The sequence below is a fragment of the Seriola aureovittata genome, chromosome 10, assembly GCF_021018895.1.
Source record: "Seriola aureovittata isolate HTS-2021-v1 ecotype China chromosome 10, ASM2101889v1, whole genome shotgun sequence".
In the NCBI taxonomy this organism is placed as follows: Eukaryota; Metazoa; Chordata; class Actinopteri; order Carangiformes; family Carangidae; genus Seriola; species Seriola aureovittata.
The window spans coordinates 18,218,673-18,236,726 of NC_079373.1; the positions used below are offsets into that span (position 1 = coordinate 18,218,673).

General features: G+C 39.4%; 2 protein-coding genes across 2 annotated transcripts; one reads left to right on the plus strand and one right to left on the minus strand.

Moving 5' to 3' along the window:
• Nucleotides 1-827: 827 nt before the first annotated feature.
• Nucleotides 828-12,780, minus strand: slc17a8 (solute carrier family 17 member 8). Its single transcript, XM_056386845.1, has 12 exons — nt 12,057-12,780; nt 9,797-10,052; nt 9,319-9,437; nt 7,870-7,984; nt 7,339-7,426; nt 6,513-6,599; nt 5,000-5,142; nt 4,768-4,917; nt 4,522-4,654; nt 3,880-3,990; nt 3,317-3,444; nt 828-2,794 (listed from the first exon to the last, which is right to left on the minus strand). Exons 1-12 carry the CDS (start codon nt 12,155-12,157, stop codon nt 2,465-2,467), a joined length of 1,761 nt encoding a protein of 586 aa, XP_056242820.1. The 5' UTR covers nt 12,158-12,780; the 3' UTR covers nt 828-2,464.
• Nucleotides 12,781-14,561: 1,781 nt separating this feature from the next.
• LOC130176212 (paramyosin-like) lies at nt 14,562-16,982 on the plus strand. Its single transcript, XM_056387162.1, has one exon. The coding sequence runs from the start codon at nt 14,562-14,564 to the stop codon at nt 16,980-16,982; it is 2,421 nt and encodes an 806-aa protein (XP_056243137.1).
• Nucleotides 16,983-18,054: the final 1,072 nt, after the last annotated feature.

An 18,054-nucleotide genomic window follows, 5' to 3' on the forward strand; every position in this document is an offset into this window, starting at 1 on the left:
GTGTTTCACAGCATGTGAGGAATGAGCTGGCAGAGATGGCCTCTGGGAAGAGAAAGACACAACTCCACTGAACATATTCAAAGTTACATGTGCAGAAGTCCATTTTAAATATCTTTCTCCATTTGGTATAATGAGGACCAGAACAGATATTAGGTGTTGGTTTGGTTTGGGCTTTTGTCTTTCCTTTTACCTTGGTGTTTTGTTACTCATTCAGAACAGGAACGTGTAAACTGTTGTGAGTGACGTGCACATAAAATACTAGAAACACACCCAGCAAAGTGACATAACCAGCCACATGCTCTCAAGGACTTACAGGCACTGTGAGGATGTCTGTGACCTTGAAATCTTTCTTCGGCATGCAAGAGGCAATAATCATTAGACTTTTCATAAATCACAAAAAAAAGCATTATTTATAAGTGTTAAAATGTGTATTTCAGTACTCCCTGACAGTTTGCAAAAGCAAGTTTGATACTGGCTAGAAATATCCTGTTCAGTAATTATCTTCTGTGGTCAAAATGAAGCAGGCGCACGAAGACAGATAAGACAAAGGATGTTTACCACAGTGTGATGGGAAACAGAGCGGACTTCAGAATATTTAAAAATGGCTAATTTGAGCACACTAACATAAACAGGCAGTGTCAGAGACAGCTTATACTGTGACATAGTTAGAGGAGATAAGGAGAATGTAATTTGTATACATGCCACACTGTGCCTTTATGACAGCTATGTGTTAATGATTTAAGTGAGAAAATTCATTGTAGAGGAGGAGACAAAAAACAACACAATAAAAGCTGTACTATACTACAGAGTGAGAGAGCACAAAAGTGTTATAGTATTTCTTTTCAGCTTGTTTATTTCTTTCTTTGTGGCTCCAGGGATGGCAGTGTCCACCGCTGATTCAGCCTGAAATATCTCAACAACGGCAGTTTCCATTAAATTTTATACAAGACATTCATGGTTGCCAGAGGATGTAGCCTGCTGACTTATCCCCAGTCTTTTCCTCTAGCGCCACCATGAGGTCAACATTTATGGTTTTGAGTGAAATCTCTCAACAACTACTGGATTCATCCTGAGACGTTTAGACATCCAGGGCTAATTAGCAAATGTTAAAATGGGTAAACATTGTACCTGATAAACATAAATCAGCATGTTAGCATCGTCAGTGTGAGCATGTTAGCATGCTAGCATTAGCATTTAGCCTGTACAGCCTCATGGAGCCGCTAGCATGGCTGTAGATTGCTCAGTCTTGTTTTCCATTATACTCACTGAACAATCTGTAATTTGATTATAAATGATTTTCATATTTTTTTTGAATAGTTTTTTCAAGTTACAAAGTAAGATGAAATGGTGAATAACTTCATGCATGTTACTCGTAGAACCTCTTTTTGGATTTTATGCCTCTAAACAATATTGATACAGATTAGAAATGTAGTTTATTTCATCTCTGGTGTGTTCAAGTAAAGTGCAAATCAAATCAATGCTCTCTCCTCTTCTTTAGCAGTAATGATGAACAGTGTGAATTTCTCTTTTGTGATCAAAGTGAAGCATTCCCCTACATTATTTTTTAAAAACAAACTGGGTCTTCATGTATCAAACACTGAGAAGTTGCAAAAAGACAAACACCAGAGGAATAAATAGAGTTTCACTAAATGCTTCACGGAGTAACATCAGCACTGAACTCACCAGCCATTTCATCTCTTTATGAGCTCAGAGCGCTATAAATAATGAAGCTGATATAACGTTGGAAGAAGTGGGCTACCTCACAAATGGAGCTGGTGATCTGCTCAGACAAAGAAGAGCGAGCGAAGCAGTGACAGAATGCAATCATTCAGCAACAGCAAATACATACAAGCAAAAAAAAAAAAACAACAACAATAAGGCTCGTTACATTAACACTGTGGTTTGCTGTCAAACCCATTATTACATTCCAGAAGCACGTCTCTTTTCACGTTGCATAGCTGACACAAAAACATGTCAAAAACTGTCCATGTGGTTCAAAGTAAGCTACATCAAGATCAGTCAGCGTTTGCTTGCACAGATGGAGAATGGTCAGCGCAGGTTGGACGAAAAGTAAAGTCTGGTTTGAAAGCTGATATGTGTTTCTCATGTGTCTTTAACACAGCACTAGTTGGTCCATAGATATTGGTCAGACGTTTGCTTTCTATTGTATTAAGCACACTAATCTACAGTATATGTCAGTGTAAATAAAATTTATTGTCCAATTTCTGGTTTTATTATGTATTGGTTGATGTTTCATGTTAATAAAATTGTGTTTGATTTTAGCATTTTGCCTTTTTTAAAGTTGTGTTTCCATATGATTTTTTTTCTGCAAACATTATAGTACATTATAGTTAAACTGGTGAAAAAGAGCAGCTTTGAGGTACATATGATGCTGCTTTCTCTGCCACTTCTCCCATGTTTCTCACATTTCCAGGCTGGTTATGAGTGTTTGGGAACTCCGGTCTCACTGGTACCGGTCCTGGTAGTCCCCATTCCCGCAATGTTCCTCCTCTTCTTGCATGGTTACGCCTCTCTTCTTTTTCCAGCCCTGTTTTCGACCGGATGAATTGTCTGCTGTTCCATAACTCTTTTTGGGAGCCATCATGTTCTCACTGTTGAGCTCTGACTCTTCAGCCAGCTCGTCCTCATCAATAATGCCACATTTATCCTCGCTCGTGCTCTCGGGGTTGGCCCAGTCCTGCTGCTCTCCCGAGGCAAAGATAGCGTAGAAGATGACCCCTGAGTAATGCACCATGGCCGCAATAACAAAGACATTCTGCCACTCCAGACGAGTCTGTGGGGAGACGAATATAGTCGATGAATTTCCTGTCAGAAGCAGACTTACATATCTTTCAATGATGTACCAGTGAGGCAATGATGTAAATCCTCTGAATTACTTACGGCATTGAACATACTACAGCTGCAATGTGTATAATAAATTTTACAGCGCTATAAATTATTAACAATAATTTTTGATAGGTGCAAGATTACACACAGCAGCTCTGTGTTTCATCAAAAAGCAAACCTACTCATATTTTATACATGTAATGGGGAAAAACCTCAGTGAAGCACATCGTTTCAGTGCCTGGTAATTTTTTTTTATATATGCACAGAGGGGCTGGGAATGGCTTTACACACATATACACACACATAATTAGACATAAATAAAATAATTTCAACAGCATACGAGATGAAGAAAGGCCGTAAGAAAACATGTTCAGATACAGTCAAGATAAGAAAACTGTGTATGAGCTACTGGTGAAACAACTAAAAATTATATGTTAAAATTCTATATATGTAAACGTGTAACAATCACCTTGTTTTTAGTCAAAGCTCCAACAATCAGGGGACACACCATTCCAGACAGCGTTCCCACCCCGTTAGAAATTCCCATCAGGATGCTGGCATAGCGAGGAGCAATGTCCAGATGATTGACGTTGAAACCTAGCGACCACGTTCACAAATAACAGTACTCGATTACTGTGAGCAGTGACAAAATCCTCTTGATTTCAGGACTTTTGAATATTTTGTAAAACTGAACATGGTTTAGTTCCACATGCACATTTCGATTTTTTATGTTGTTGTTGCCATGACAACAATCTATGAAATATTCAGGAGAAGGGCCTGTGTGAAGGCTTGGCAGGCTAATGCATGTATACTGCATCATACCCAAAGGAAAAAGTAGTACTGCTTTTAAATTTTTAGACTTTCATAATCTGGAACAGAAAAAAATCATAGCTGCAACATTCTGTGCATTTGAGTATTTTCAAATAACTCATGCTTCAAACTAAACCCTCATGTTTTTGGTTTAGAGTCAAAATAAAAATCTAACATTTCAGATGATACACAGATTTTTCTTTGGTGCAGATGTGGTATTACCTGAGATGGCGAATCCACTGAAGCCTACAGCCAAAACTAGGAAGGAGATGGCGACACCTCGAGTGTGAGAAAACCCAACCACCAGCAGCAGAGAAGCCTCCATCCCAAAACCTGTGAAAATACAGAAAAAGAGAATGTGGGGCATTGGTGGCTATAAGAAACGAGATCATGTACACCAAGTAATTGTAAGAAGTGAGGGTGAGGTTACAACAAAGTCCTGCATAATTCCTACAGGACTCGTTTACAACAGAAACATGTTCCTCAGGGACATTTTTGTGCACTACACTGTCATGTTTTTGATTTTTTTTTTTTAAACTTTTAATGTATTTTTTGAAATTTACAGAAACATATATAGCAAAGGACATAGCTGACAAAAGAATTGAACTTAATCTAACTTTAACTTAATTTTTTAAAACTTAAATTTTCTTATTTCACACCAATAGAAATATTTTAGCACCAGCTAAAGCTAACAAAGCAATGGCTGATGAGATGTGGAGCAAACAATTAACATTTTACTTCTACTACTGGAGGAAGTTTATGATTTGGGGACACTATAATACAATAAAAGCAGTTAGTGAGTCTCTTTCCAATGTCAACATAAAGAATCACAAAATGTGTTGCTTTCAGTTTACTATGACGTACCTCCACAGTTCATGAGTTTCCTCACATTTGTGGTAGACATGATTTTGTTACTGCGTAAGAAGTCAGCCAGCTGTCCTCCAATAGGAACCACGATTGTCATCACCATGTGGGGGACAGCAGACAGGATCCCCACCTGTCAGGGGTTCACACATTCAGAAGACAACAAAGTAACTGCGATGAACAATCTCTCTTTATGAATATTTCTCATTGTCAGCTGAATTGCTGTAGTGACACTGTGAGACCAACCTTGCTGATGGGGAATCCAAAGACTTCCTCAAAATACGCCGGCTGGCTGATGAGGAGCAGGTAGAAGGTCCAGCTGCGGCAGAAGTTGGCCACGATGATGGCGTAGACAGGCATGGAGGTAAAGAAACGACGCCACGGAGTCTTGAATTTCTGTGATTGGGAAACGATGAAATGATTTTAAAAAACCTGCACAGCCATCCAAGGAAATTGGCAGCACATTACATGTACACACCTCAGTTGCACTAAGTTGCTGCATTGTTTCACCGATGGTGGACTCGATATACATCCTCTCCTCATCTGTGATTGTGGGATGTTCAGCAGGACTTCCATATGCTAGCAGGAGCCACAGGACATACCATATGATCCCAAAAACACCTTTACATGAAAAGACAGCAACAAAAAAGTGAATTAATTCTTACACGTACACTTAAAGATGTTCATCTTTGTAGTGAAAGCTTTGTTAAGAGTTACAGAGCAGCTCAAGGGCAAACTAATTAAAAGAAGCCCACACCTTCTCTGGACCACAAGAGTTTTCATTATGAAAACGAAATGAGCAAGGTGTGAGTCATAGAGCCCAGACAGGAAAATGCTAATTTACATCAATAAATCATGAGATTATATCACAGAAGAACCAGAGTACATTTTTATTAAAACACGTTGGGCAAAGTATGAATTTTATGTGAGTGTTAATCAATTTAATCAAACTCAAAAGCATATTCAGATAACACTTTTTGGTCAAAGCATACAAAGTATAACTGCCACATAGCAACGTGCCAGTCAAGGATTAAGAAAAACACTTTGCATGACGCTAAAATGACAACTAGTTTATTTAACGACTCAACAGGTTTATAATTTGTAACTAATGGCTTATTAATGTCTTACTAATGCTTTACAGATCTGTTATAAACCATCCTCTGGCTGGTGTTTATCCTTTCTATATGGTACTAATGTTGGTAATCAATTAATAGAACCTTGTTCCCCAATAAGCCAGCATGTCTGCAGTTATACATGTTAATAAGTTGGTAATGAATGGATTTTTGTCCAGAACTCTACTGGTTTTTTCCAGAAGGTAGCGTAAGTGGTCCAGAGGGTCTTCCTGTTGAAAGACAAGTGTCCTGCTGGATGATAAACCGCAGATGAATTTTTCACAACCTGGCAACTCAAAAGTTGTTCTTATTAATGGCTTACAACTTATTTATAAAACAGCATGATTCATTGACCATTAAAAAACCCATTAGTTAAGACTTTCTAACTGTTGACAAAGAGTGATTTATGGTATGGTGGTACCAAATGAATTTATTATATATCCCCTTTTTAAAACGAACTACTACGAACTAATTGCAATGTGTTTTAACATCAGCTCTAACATTATTGGCAAAACACAGACATCCCTAACACAACATCCTAAAAAAGGCATTTGTCTATGACAACACACATGTTTATGGACTGTCAGTGCTTTTAAGTTTGGCTGTTTGGTTTTATTCCAGAGGCTTAAGATGACCATTGTGTATAGATTAACAAATTATTTGCACCTTTGGACATATAACGTGTGTTCGTAGTTTTGGACACTGTTGGTGACTGTATTGGCAGCAGCCTCTCACTTTTATTAAAAAAAAAAAAAAAAAACATTACTTACACTTTTTTCCATTTTTTCATAAAACTATTTTTCACTTCCGCATTATTCTTATGTGTGTGAATGAAGTGTTATTTTTTGTTTGTCGTGTTCGTTCAACAATCAGCCTTACCATAGATATAAAAGACAGAAGACCAGCCAACGTACTGAACGAGCACTCCAGCTAAAGGCATGGCGATCACTGCTCCTGCATAGGATCCTGGGAACAATGGGTGTCAAATTTCAATGTCAAGGTATTATTATGCCAGCAGTAACATAGGATCTCAGTGATAATTATCTAAATGTATTTCAGATAGGAAAAAAATATATATGTTGTTTATATTTACCTGCACTACACAACTGAAATAAATGAGTCATAGTGCCTTCAATCGAACAAAAAACCTACACTGTATAGTGATGAAAATGTGATAAATAAAAAACACATATGTTTAATATAAAAAAAATGCTGTCAAAATGAATCACTGGCACTGCCTTGATGGAAAGGGTGTTTTAATGTGTTTTCTATTATCTGACAGATTCATGAACACTGTTGTTTTGAATAGAGCAGAGAGCATGAGAGTGCTTTTGGACAGTAAGCAATGTGACGCTTCATTTAGGTGAATAGATGGAGGAGCTCCTTCATAATACGCAGGTGAGCCATGTTCATTGGCAGACAATGTCAAGAGGGTATTGATGCATGGGTTGTCATGGCACCAGTTTAAAGTGCAGTGTGGTTATTCTAATTTCAGGACGGACAGCGGTGGACTACATCTGCAAAACAAAATAAGCTCTCTCGTGTCCATTTGCTGACCAGCCCCACTCTAACTTATAAGGGTGTGTGAACTGAACAAGTAGGATTTCTATCATTGAGTCAGTCAGTTTGGGAGAGTTTGTGGATTGTTCTGTAGCACAATACAAGACTGACAAGACTGACAAGAGGAAACGGAGACATCGCTCACCACAGAATGAGGTGGTGGCCAGTCGACTCCGTTCAAGAGGTGGCGCCCATTTGGACCACATCCCATGACATGCTGGGTAGGTGACACCCTAGCAGGGACACGATGTGGAAGATGGCAAAGGTCAAAGTTTGACTTGAGAGGAAACCTGGGGTTTGTATGCTTTAAAGGAATAGTTTGAGTCTTTTGAGAAATACGCTTATTCACTTTTTTTTGACAATAATAGATGAGAAGATTGATACCTGTCTCGTATCTGCACAATGAATAACATGTTGCTCATTTACAGAGAATTATGTGCCAGGCTACTTCTTGGCAGGGAGCAGTGAAACAGTCCCACATATAACTAGATAACTAGATTTTGCGACCGGGTTGTTTTCAGACTTTATTATAAGCTAAGCTAACCAGCTAGTGACTTTAGCTTCACATTTATCATACAGACATTAGAGTGGTATCGATCCTCTCATCTATATCTCAAAATCCCAAATGTTAAACTATTCTTTTACGTGAATCAGTGAACTTTTTATTTTTTCTTACCTCCACTAAACCCTGCAGGATGCGAACAAACATGACGCAACCGTAGTGGACCCTTGCTGCTGATGGGATGAACATATTCAGCACTGATGTCAGGAAAATGGCAGCGCCAAACACCCTGTAGAAAAACAGCAATGTCATCATTTTGTGTAAGAGAGAAGAGGAGGTAATGTCAATATCCACCTGTATCACTTATAGATTTAAAGGAATAGTTTGACATTTTGTGAAATGTGTTTATTCACAGCAGCCAGCAGGCAATTAGCTTAGCTTAGCATAGAGACAGGAAATGGGGAACAAAGCTAACCTCTCTCTGCCAAAGGGTAACAAAATCTGCCTACCAGTGCGTCTACAACTCATTCATTAACACGTTATATCTCATTTGTTTCATGTGCACTGAAACCAATGTGTAAAACAGCGCTGTGTCTTGCCATTTGCCATTTGCCATTTCACATGCACAAAAGGGTGTGCACGTGTTACTTGTGCTGGTAGGTGGATTATGTTACAGCCTTCCAGTCTTTAAGTAATCTTAAAATAATTTCAAGGAGATCCTTATTTTTCCCACTTATTAGTACCACATTACCCAGTAAATTCCAGGGAGCTTAACAATGAATAATTAGTTGTTCGTTTTTAGAAATGACGGACTCCTGCAATAATGCTTTTAGTGCCAGACTGTTGTACATTGTGATATTATTCAGGTCTGTCAGTAACAGGTAAAAACACAACAAACACATGCGACCCAGTGTCTGAAATTAGATGTCTAATATTGGCAGGCAGTATATCTCCAAACATCTGACGGTCAAAGCATCTCTTATAATGAGACAGATCTCACACCTCTGCCTCTGCCATGGACTGAGATAAAGACATCCCTTTCAATCCACAAGTTTCTGCTTCATCACCACGGTGCCACTTAGCTCCCTTCTCTTTTCTCCTTCACCTCATCCCCCCTTCCTTCTCTTTTTCCAAAACAGCATGTAAGTGACACTTGTAATATTCCAGTGGCTGGTGTTTCAGAAAGAAATCAGAGGCAGGATCTTTCATTATTAACTCTGTCAGTGGTGTGTCCTCTTTTCCTGTGAAGCTTTTATTACAGGATTGCTATCTGCTCCATCAGCACCGCTCACCGCACCATACAGCTTTAACCCTTTAACTGCATGGGCTGAGGAGGCGCGTCTTTCTTAGTCCTTCATGTGATCCTTTCTTAACATACGTGGCCAGACCTGCAGCAGCCATGACTTAGACTAATCCGTGATTAAAAAAAGTCAACAACACACAGAAACCATCATCTGTCTCAGCACACCTCACATGCAACATCAAACAGTTTCTGTCTCCTTATCAACAGCATCACAGTTTTTCTGGGGCTACAACCAACAATTACTTTCAGCACTGATTAATCGTCAATAAATTGTCAGACACACTGAGAACAGTCATGAAGTCATTAAGTGTGTGTGTGACCTGTTGGCAGAGAGCTTGTTGGAGATGAAACCACCAGGGATTTGAGTGACGATGTAACCCCAGAAGAAGGAGCCGTGGATCAGTCCCACAGTCTCTGGGTCCCAGTTAAACTGAGCTTTCTGAAAAGGGAAAGGAAAAAAGGGTTTTCAGAGGAAAATGAACAATTTTAAAAATGAAACTTAAAAAACACAGATCACCCTCATTTTAAAAATTCAATGTTGAACTCAGAAGCAATAAAAGCACTGTCAATTTGACAGTGTCCGTGGTTTTATCATTTACTAAGTTTTATCATCAAACAGCATTCATTTAGTATCTTGCCAGTAATCCCAAATACATCCCAAAAAGTGTTAATTATAATGGCTAACCTACAATTTTGTCTTTTTCTGTATTGTCTTATGAGTGTATTGCAAGCAACAAGAAAAGAAACATACATACTAAAAAATCCTAAACAGTCAATGACCCAAAATCCTCCAGCTACCTGAAGCACTGGAGTCCCATTGATATAGACAGTGTTGTTGTTCACCATCTCAACAATGGCCACGCCAAGATTGCACCGAATTCCAAAGGAGATGCAGAAACCCAGTCCGCTGAGGATGGCGATGATGTAGCGTTTAGGGAGACCGCCACAGCTGCAGTCCAGCAGCGGGGCAGGACGTGGTGCTGATGCCACTGGACGCCCATCCTCCGTCAGTTCAATGTTGTCCTCTTCTTCTACATTGCTACCATCTATTTTCCTATGGAGCAAATAGCAAGAAAAAACAGTCAGTTGTTATCTGTTAAGCCTGAAGTAAAACTATTTATCTTTATCCGTATTCTTCCTCTACTTTCAGAGTCCAACGTACCTAAATTCTGTGATATTATAAACAGAATTTGTCAGCAAATCATATAAGCATGTACAGAATGTGGTTCTGTGCAATATTCACATGATAATGTCCTATCCTGTTGCTTTTGTCCGTAACAGTAACACAAGTCTCTCCGCTCACTTGCAGAGGGCTGGAGGTGAAGCCAAGACACACGACTAAAAAGGTCACAGCACTGCTATTATCAGGTTGCTTTCAGGTAAACCGCCCTTTTCCACAAACCCAGAATCCATCTGTTTCCCTGTCTCCCTGCTGCCATGAACTGCGTCCATCTACCTGCAGAAGCAGATCTTCACTGGAGTTCTCCTCCAGCACATTAACAAGAAACTGGGATCAGATTTTGTGGACTCGAATCATTCTCATGTCATATTATGTATTGTGGAATAATACACTGATCTAGAAAAGGAAGTATTCTTACGGGCGGGACAGACTGGTGTTGTGTGTGCCTGATGGCTATCTCTTCTTTGTTAAAAATATGAGTTTTGAATACAGTCTGTCTGATATTAGACTTAGACGTGAGTCTAAAAACCCTTAAATGACAGCGAAGATACAGACAACGAAACGGGATATCAGTATCATGGAGCTGATTATGGACACTGTTAACCTTAATCTGTCTCTTCTGTCTTTGAGAGTACAGTACGTTTAGTAGATGTCTCTTGCAGAACAGATGCATCAAACATGGATGTACGTATGTGGAAAAATTCTCAAAGAAAGGGTACAATAATCAGAAATTCACATTCAGCACAAGACAGGACGGTGGAGCAGGGTTAAAAGTTACTGCCTGATCACTAACTTCATGTGCTCAGGTTTTAAAAAGTGTTGTCAATTGGTGCATCAACCAAAATGGCTGAAACATATGGACAAAATCATGCAGCCTTCCATGAGTATTTAATGTTTGAGTATGTTTTATATTAGGGCTTTTTCTTCTCAATTATGTCTGTGTTTATGATGTTTGGTAGCACAAGGATCAATGTAAAGCTATACACTTCACATACTAAAGCTTAAAAGTGCAAGATGAAAAGCAAGACATACATTTTTTGCACAGAAACAAATGAAAAAATTGATCTCCAATTGATTTTTTTTTGTCTTTGACAAGACTAGAGACTAGATCAGATTGTTTCACCTGACACGAACTTGGATTAATGGGTTATTTAATTAATGTCCCATCTTGTGAAATATAACTTTTATAATCTCTTTTGCACTCAATAAAAAATAATTTACACACATGAGAAAAAAAAGTCATATCGTTATTTTCAAAATCTATACTGTGCTCATTCTTCCTCATCTTATTGTTAATAATGATAGTAATAATAATAAATCTATTTTAAGCAACAGCAAAGACATTTTCTTTGCCATGTTCCACAGGTTCATAATGTAAGTCACTGCATTCCCTTTCTACCAGAAAAAAAGTACACACATTAATTATACATACACAAATCTCATTTCCCAGGAAATTGCCTACTTAGTGCTTTATCTCTTAAATGACAACAATCTCCCTTATATATGGAGGCTCCAAGCACCACACACATCCTTTTGTGAAATATGTATCAGATATGAAATATGTATTAATGTCTTAAAATAAAATCTGTGATTACATCACTGGCATTGCCTGGCAAGCACAAGAATCAAATATTTATTTATCACCGGGATCTCGTGAACACGTTGGGCTTAATGTTCTCGCTTCCAGGCTCTCTGACAGTAGATATTTCAGCCTCTTAGTGGAGCGAGCTTGTTTAAAAAAAATAAATAAAAAAATCTCTACCATGAAAACAATACATGGTCTGCAAAGACTGAGTTTATTACATGTAGTCCAAGGAGTGTAGTTCAAACACCCTGCACACACAGTCTTCCCACCACTCTCCACGCAAACCTGCTCACCTTTGTAGTTTTCCTAGAGAGTCGCCCACAGTATTCTTCACTTCTTCCTTCCCAGGCTTAAGCACCTGTTCCTTCAAACCTGCTAACCCACCAAAAGGCATTTTCTGGGTTTTTTTTTTTATCTCAAAACAGTATCTGGATACTTCACTCGCACTCTTTGCTAAGAGACAGGGGGATGGGGGGGGGGGATCCACTAGAAGCTGTTCTTCATCCTCCCTGAGTTTGTGGCACCGGTGGTTGGCTCCACCTTTTAGTGGTGCCGAGGGTCCCTCAGAGGTAACACAGGCTTTCTTCTCCACTTGTCAGAGATGATTCAGAGAAGAGCTGGAGGGAGGATGATGTTGAAGTAGTCCTCCGTCCAAAGTACCATGCAGTGAGAGCCTCAGGAGCTTGTTTAATCTCCAGAAGATCCATCCAATACTGATAAGTAAGGAGGAGAGCAGATAAAAGTGTAGAATCCAGTTTTTACCCTCTAGGCATTGTGAGTCCTCTTTGTCTGCAGCTGAACTGAATGATCCACGTAGATCTCCTCTCCATCTCATATCTCATCCATTCCTGGTGAGGAGGGGCAGGTGTTGCTGATTTTCCAAAACCCAGCCCCTTCCTTTACACATCATCATCATCATCATCATCATCATCTTCATCGTCACCATCGTCAACTCCACAGCACCACCCCTTCGCCTAGTTAGGTTCATCTGATAGCAGCCCACTGGGCGAACAATCAAATATGCATGAGCCTGACAAGTTGCATTGAGGAGAGACGGGAGTAGCTGGACGGCTGTGGTGTAAAATGTGAGCAGGTGAAACCTAAGACAGAGCCATCAAGTTCCAGGTTTACATTCCTCGTTCTCAGCCAGCTTTTCGGTGTTTGGCTTTTCACATTTTCAGCATGTATGAAAGAGTGATGCAAATCATAAATGCTGCCATAAAGCTGAAAAGTTCATGGATTAAGAAGCAACACCATATCTCTAACCATTTGACACTAATGTTTCTTTCAAATCTTTATTTTGCCAGAGGGGAAGAAGATCATTAAATATGCAGCATTGAAAAAAAAAAGAGCCTTCTTTTAGCGATGGGCTCCAGCAGAATGACTGCTCAGGTTGGTGCCATTATTCCAGCTGTTTATGATTTCCATGAATAAAATGAGAGCTGGCTCCCCAGTGGACACCCAGTCAACAAACAAGGTTCCTTACACCAGAAATATTACAGCTTCGTTACGAGAAACATGAACAGATCTGCGTTCTTGAGATATATCTTTTCGTGTGACCTACATAAATGTTTTGTTTTTGTTAACCTTTTCCAATGAGCTGAATGTGGGTTGTTTGGTGGTACATATATTGTTAGTCTAACACATTTATTAGTTATTGATAAATTAGTAACATTTAAATGATGTACAATGTGATAATTATATTTAGAGAGGCAGATCCCAAACAGAAGCAAGAGAATTAGTAAACAAGACTAAATATGCTGCAGGTGTATGAAGCTTGGCAGTCTTCTTCTTTCTGTTTGACTCGGCTCTACCACTTGAACATCTGAACAACAGTAATGCAAATGTTGAATTTAGAAGTTTTTTGAAAGTAATTCATCGATTTGTGATGTAAAATTACCTCTGAAGGTAACATGACACCAACCAAAAGTATTCCTGAAGTCTTTTTTATTTCCAAATAAGTCATGCCTGCCATCTAGTGTTTGGAATAAGGAGGTGACACATGAGTTCACAATGTGATTGTGCAGAGAGATGCAGACAATCAATAAACTGTATACAAAATCTTGTCCAGTCTTGTATTTACTTTAGAACTAAAACTGATTTGAGAAATTATATGAACTTTATGTATCTATATTTATAAAACGAACTAAAAATGCAGCCATTGAGAGGGCGCGATATGGCACAGATGTTAAGATAAAAAGCGAGAAGCCAAGTCACATGTTACAGGCAACATCGTCAGCAGACAGGCGCACTGACCACGGCAGCGCTGCGCACATACAGTTACAATTACGACAATACGTCCATTGTAATAATACTTTATCCGTTTATTTGGTTGTAATGTTTATCGTTCTTCTAGCCCCCTCCCCCCCCCGCACCAATGACGAGTGATATGACGTCACACTAGGATAATACACGGGATCAAAGTACAAGGTAAAGAGTTTTATGACGTCACATTAGATCATGGCATAGGAATCAGCGGACAGGGCGAAAAACGTCACTAATGACGTCACGTGTCGTATACAGGGACATAAATCTATTATTTATTTAATTTCAGTCATTTTCCTACACAACGAACTGAATATTTGCCTCTTTTGAGAAGCTGTGAAAACAATTTATCATTAACAGTTCAAGCAACTATGTCTCAAGACAACCTCCACGAGCAATTAGAATTAGTCATGAACCAGAAGGAAACAAATATGACTGCTGAACCTACTCAGCTTGAATCCCTGGTAGACAACCAAGGAATTGAAAATGAAAATGTGTGTGCAGGTGGTAAGTTTTATACACTTACAATCGACATGAAACAATCACCTCTTGATCTCCAGAGCCAGCTAGAGATGAAGCAGGGGGAGGACATATTGCCTGGAATAGAGAATTGCAGAGAGGAATCAGGGACCCAGCTAAAACAGGAGGTGGTCCACTTTGCTGAAGGGGAGAATGAAACTTTTGAAGCAAAAATCTGTGATATTCAGCATCAAGTGGAAGATGCTCAGAATAATGATGAGCTAATTGAAAAGCAAAACAGGGAAATCTCTCCTAAGCAGGAAATTATTGACGAGTATAACAAACTCCAAACCGATATGAATCAAATACTCCTTGAAAGCAGGACCTGTCATGAAAACAATGCTGAGCTCCAGTCAGAGTTAATGGCACTTGAGGTGGAGTTAAATGAGCTAAGGGCCAAAGAGAGCAACTATACGAAACAACAAGAAGAGCTTCATAAAGTGCATAGCCAGTTGGAGGGGCTAAATTCTGAGTTGGGTGTAAAGATACTGGAGGTAACTGAGCTGAAGACTGAGAACAGCAGACTGCAGGAGTCAGTCAGTAAAATCCCAGAGATTAAGGAAGAACTAGCCCAGGTCTCTAACCTTTTGTCCCAGGAGCAAAGTCTTAGGCAGAAAAACGACATTTACATAAGACAGTTAGAGGAGGAAAAATTGGTTCTGAGCCAGACGAAAGATAACATTATTGCTGATCTGACCCGGCTTGAATCTCTGCGAGAGAGCCAAAGAATTGAAAATGAAAATCTGTTGGCAGAGATTCATATTCTAAAGGAAAATGGGAAAGGAATAAATGTGAAGAACAAGAGCCTCACTGCTGAGCTGACTCATCTTGAACATATAAAGCAAGGAGAGATTGAAAGTCTGAGAGCAGCAGTAAGTGATCTACAGTGTCAAGTTGAGGATGCTCAGCAAGTAAACTTGAAAAAAGGGGAGCAATGTGAAAAGCGTAACAGCGAAATTGCTAATCAGCAGCAAGTGATGGAGGTGTTAGATACGCTCAAAATCGATATGAAACAATCACTCCTTGTTTTTAAGAACCAGCTGGAGATGTGGCAGTTGAACGACTTGATGCCTGGAATAGAGAATATCAGAGAGGAATCTGGGGCTTTTGGTGAAAATTTAGCACAACTGGAAATGCCTGAGGGGCAGAGAGATGAGAATCTACAGGAGATGCCTGCTGCAGGACCTCAACAGCTGGACACTCCTGTAGAGAAGGCTCTGCAAGACAACAGTGATAAGGATGGGCTGCTACAAAGGGTTGTTGAACTTAAACACCTAACAGAGAAACTGCAGAGCGAGAACAAGATGTTGTTGGCAACAGTGCAGAATCTGCAGGGAGGTCTGAACTCTCTGGGTGATCAGAATACGACCATCAACGCTGAGTTAGTCCTGCTTGAATCTCAGACAGAGAAAAAAGAGGCAGAGAATGACAATCTGAAGGCAGAGATTTATGCTCTGCAGGCGAAAGAGAAAATGTTTAATGAGAAGAACAACAGCCTCATTGATGAAGTGGCCGACCTCGAATATGTGAGAGAGAGAAATCAACAACAGATTGAGAGTCTGAGAGCAGCAGTCTGTGATCTTCAGTGCCAAGTGAAAGAGGCTCAGGAAGTCCACAGGGATAAAGAGGAGGTAACACAGAAGCTGACCCATGTAGAGTCTCTGATGGAGAAAAAACAGATAGAGATGGAAAAGTTGAGGACAGCACTGCATCATCTTCAGGAAAAGGAAGAATTTCTGAACGAGCAGAATAACATGGTTACAGCTGAGCTGGCCCAACTGGAGTCTCTGAAAGAGAAACAGAATGAAGAGAATAAAAAGCTGAAGACAGCCGTGCAAGATCTTCAGTACCGAGTGGAGGAGACTCATCTACTAATCTTGAATAAAGATGAGCTAATTGCCAAGCAAAACAATGAAATTGCTTATAAGCAGCAACTGGTAGAGGAGTATTATACACTCACAACGGAAATCAGACAGTCACTCCATGATCTTGAGAACCAGCTAGAGATGAGGCAGGAGGAGGAAAAACTGGCTGGAATAAAGAATTTCAGAGAGGAATCAAGGTTTTTATTTGAAACTATAGAACAACTGGAAATGCCTGAGGAGCAGAGAGATGAGAGCTTACAGGCGACACCTGCTGCAGAACCTCAACAGCTGGAGCCTCCTGTTAGAGAACCTCAACAGCTGGAGACCCTTGCTGCAGATGCTCAACAGCTGGAGACTCCTGTTAGAGAACCTCAGTGGTGTCATTCTGCTAAACGGCTACTGAATGTAGGTTTGCATATTGGCATTGCCACAGCGGGTATGCTTATTCCTGCAGCGATCCTGACCACACAACTGACTGCCAACTGCAGCACAAACCCTAGCTGCTGTGAGTGTGCCTTCCAGCTGCTAGAGCCCTATTGCCAATTCCAACAAGGACAACGTCCCATTTAAACAAGGTAGGCTACATGAACTAATACCAACACCCAAACACACCAGTTTAAACCCTAATGACAGAGTCTATGGTCAATATTCTTGTAATGCCCCTTTTATAATGTCCTTGTTTTCTCCCACAGTCCACCTAACAGAGGCAGCTGGATGGGTTTTGTAAATTGTTCATGTTCTAGGAAATAAAATTGCATCAATAAAAATAAAAAAAAAAATAAAAAACTTAAAAATTGTAATTTGCAGTGGAATTGAATGTGTAAGGTTAATTTGAAATTGAATGATACTGAGTATCATAAAAACGACAAAGATGAAAAGAACATATCATTTACAAAAGAAAATATAATGCGCACACACATGCGCAAAATACAATACAACTCAAAAGCTGCTAATGAAAAGATGGTAGTAATAAAAATGGTTTAAGAGTACAAAGGTAATGATACATTGGAGGGGTTTACCAAAGAAAGATGAAAAAAAGAGAAGACAAGATAAAATATCTATGCAAATGTGGTGTAAGAATTGACCCAGTGAAAGAAGGAAGCATGGACTCAAAAAAGGCCACTGCTGCATTCTAAAGGAAGAACAAGGTGAAAGTGCTGCAGTGGCCAAGTATGTCACCAGACCTCAAACCTGTTAAGGACATGTGGGGAATTTTGAAGAGACAAGTGGAGCAGCACCCCCCCCCCCCCCCCCCCCCCCCCCCCCCAAAAAAAAAAAAAAAAAAAAAACAGGAGTCGAACAGGATAGACAGCACAATATGTTGTCAACTGGTAGATGCAATGCAAAGAAGGGTCAGTGCAGTTCTTAAAAGTAAGGTAAGATATACTATGTACTAAAATAATACAAGGGTGTACTCATCTTTGCAACCCTAGATTTAAGCAAAGCTGCCTAATTTAATTATTTGTTAGATATTGATGACATATCTTTCTATGTTGCTATATATATATATATATATATATATATATATAAATATATATATATATATATATATATGTTTAATACTTTTCATGTTTGTCACCTTCTTATGAATTGGAATGTTTATCATTTAGGGAAAAAAATATTTCTTTATGTTCAGAGGGGG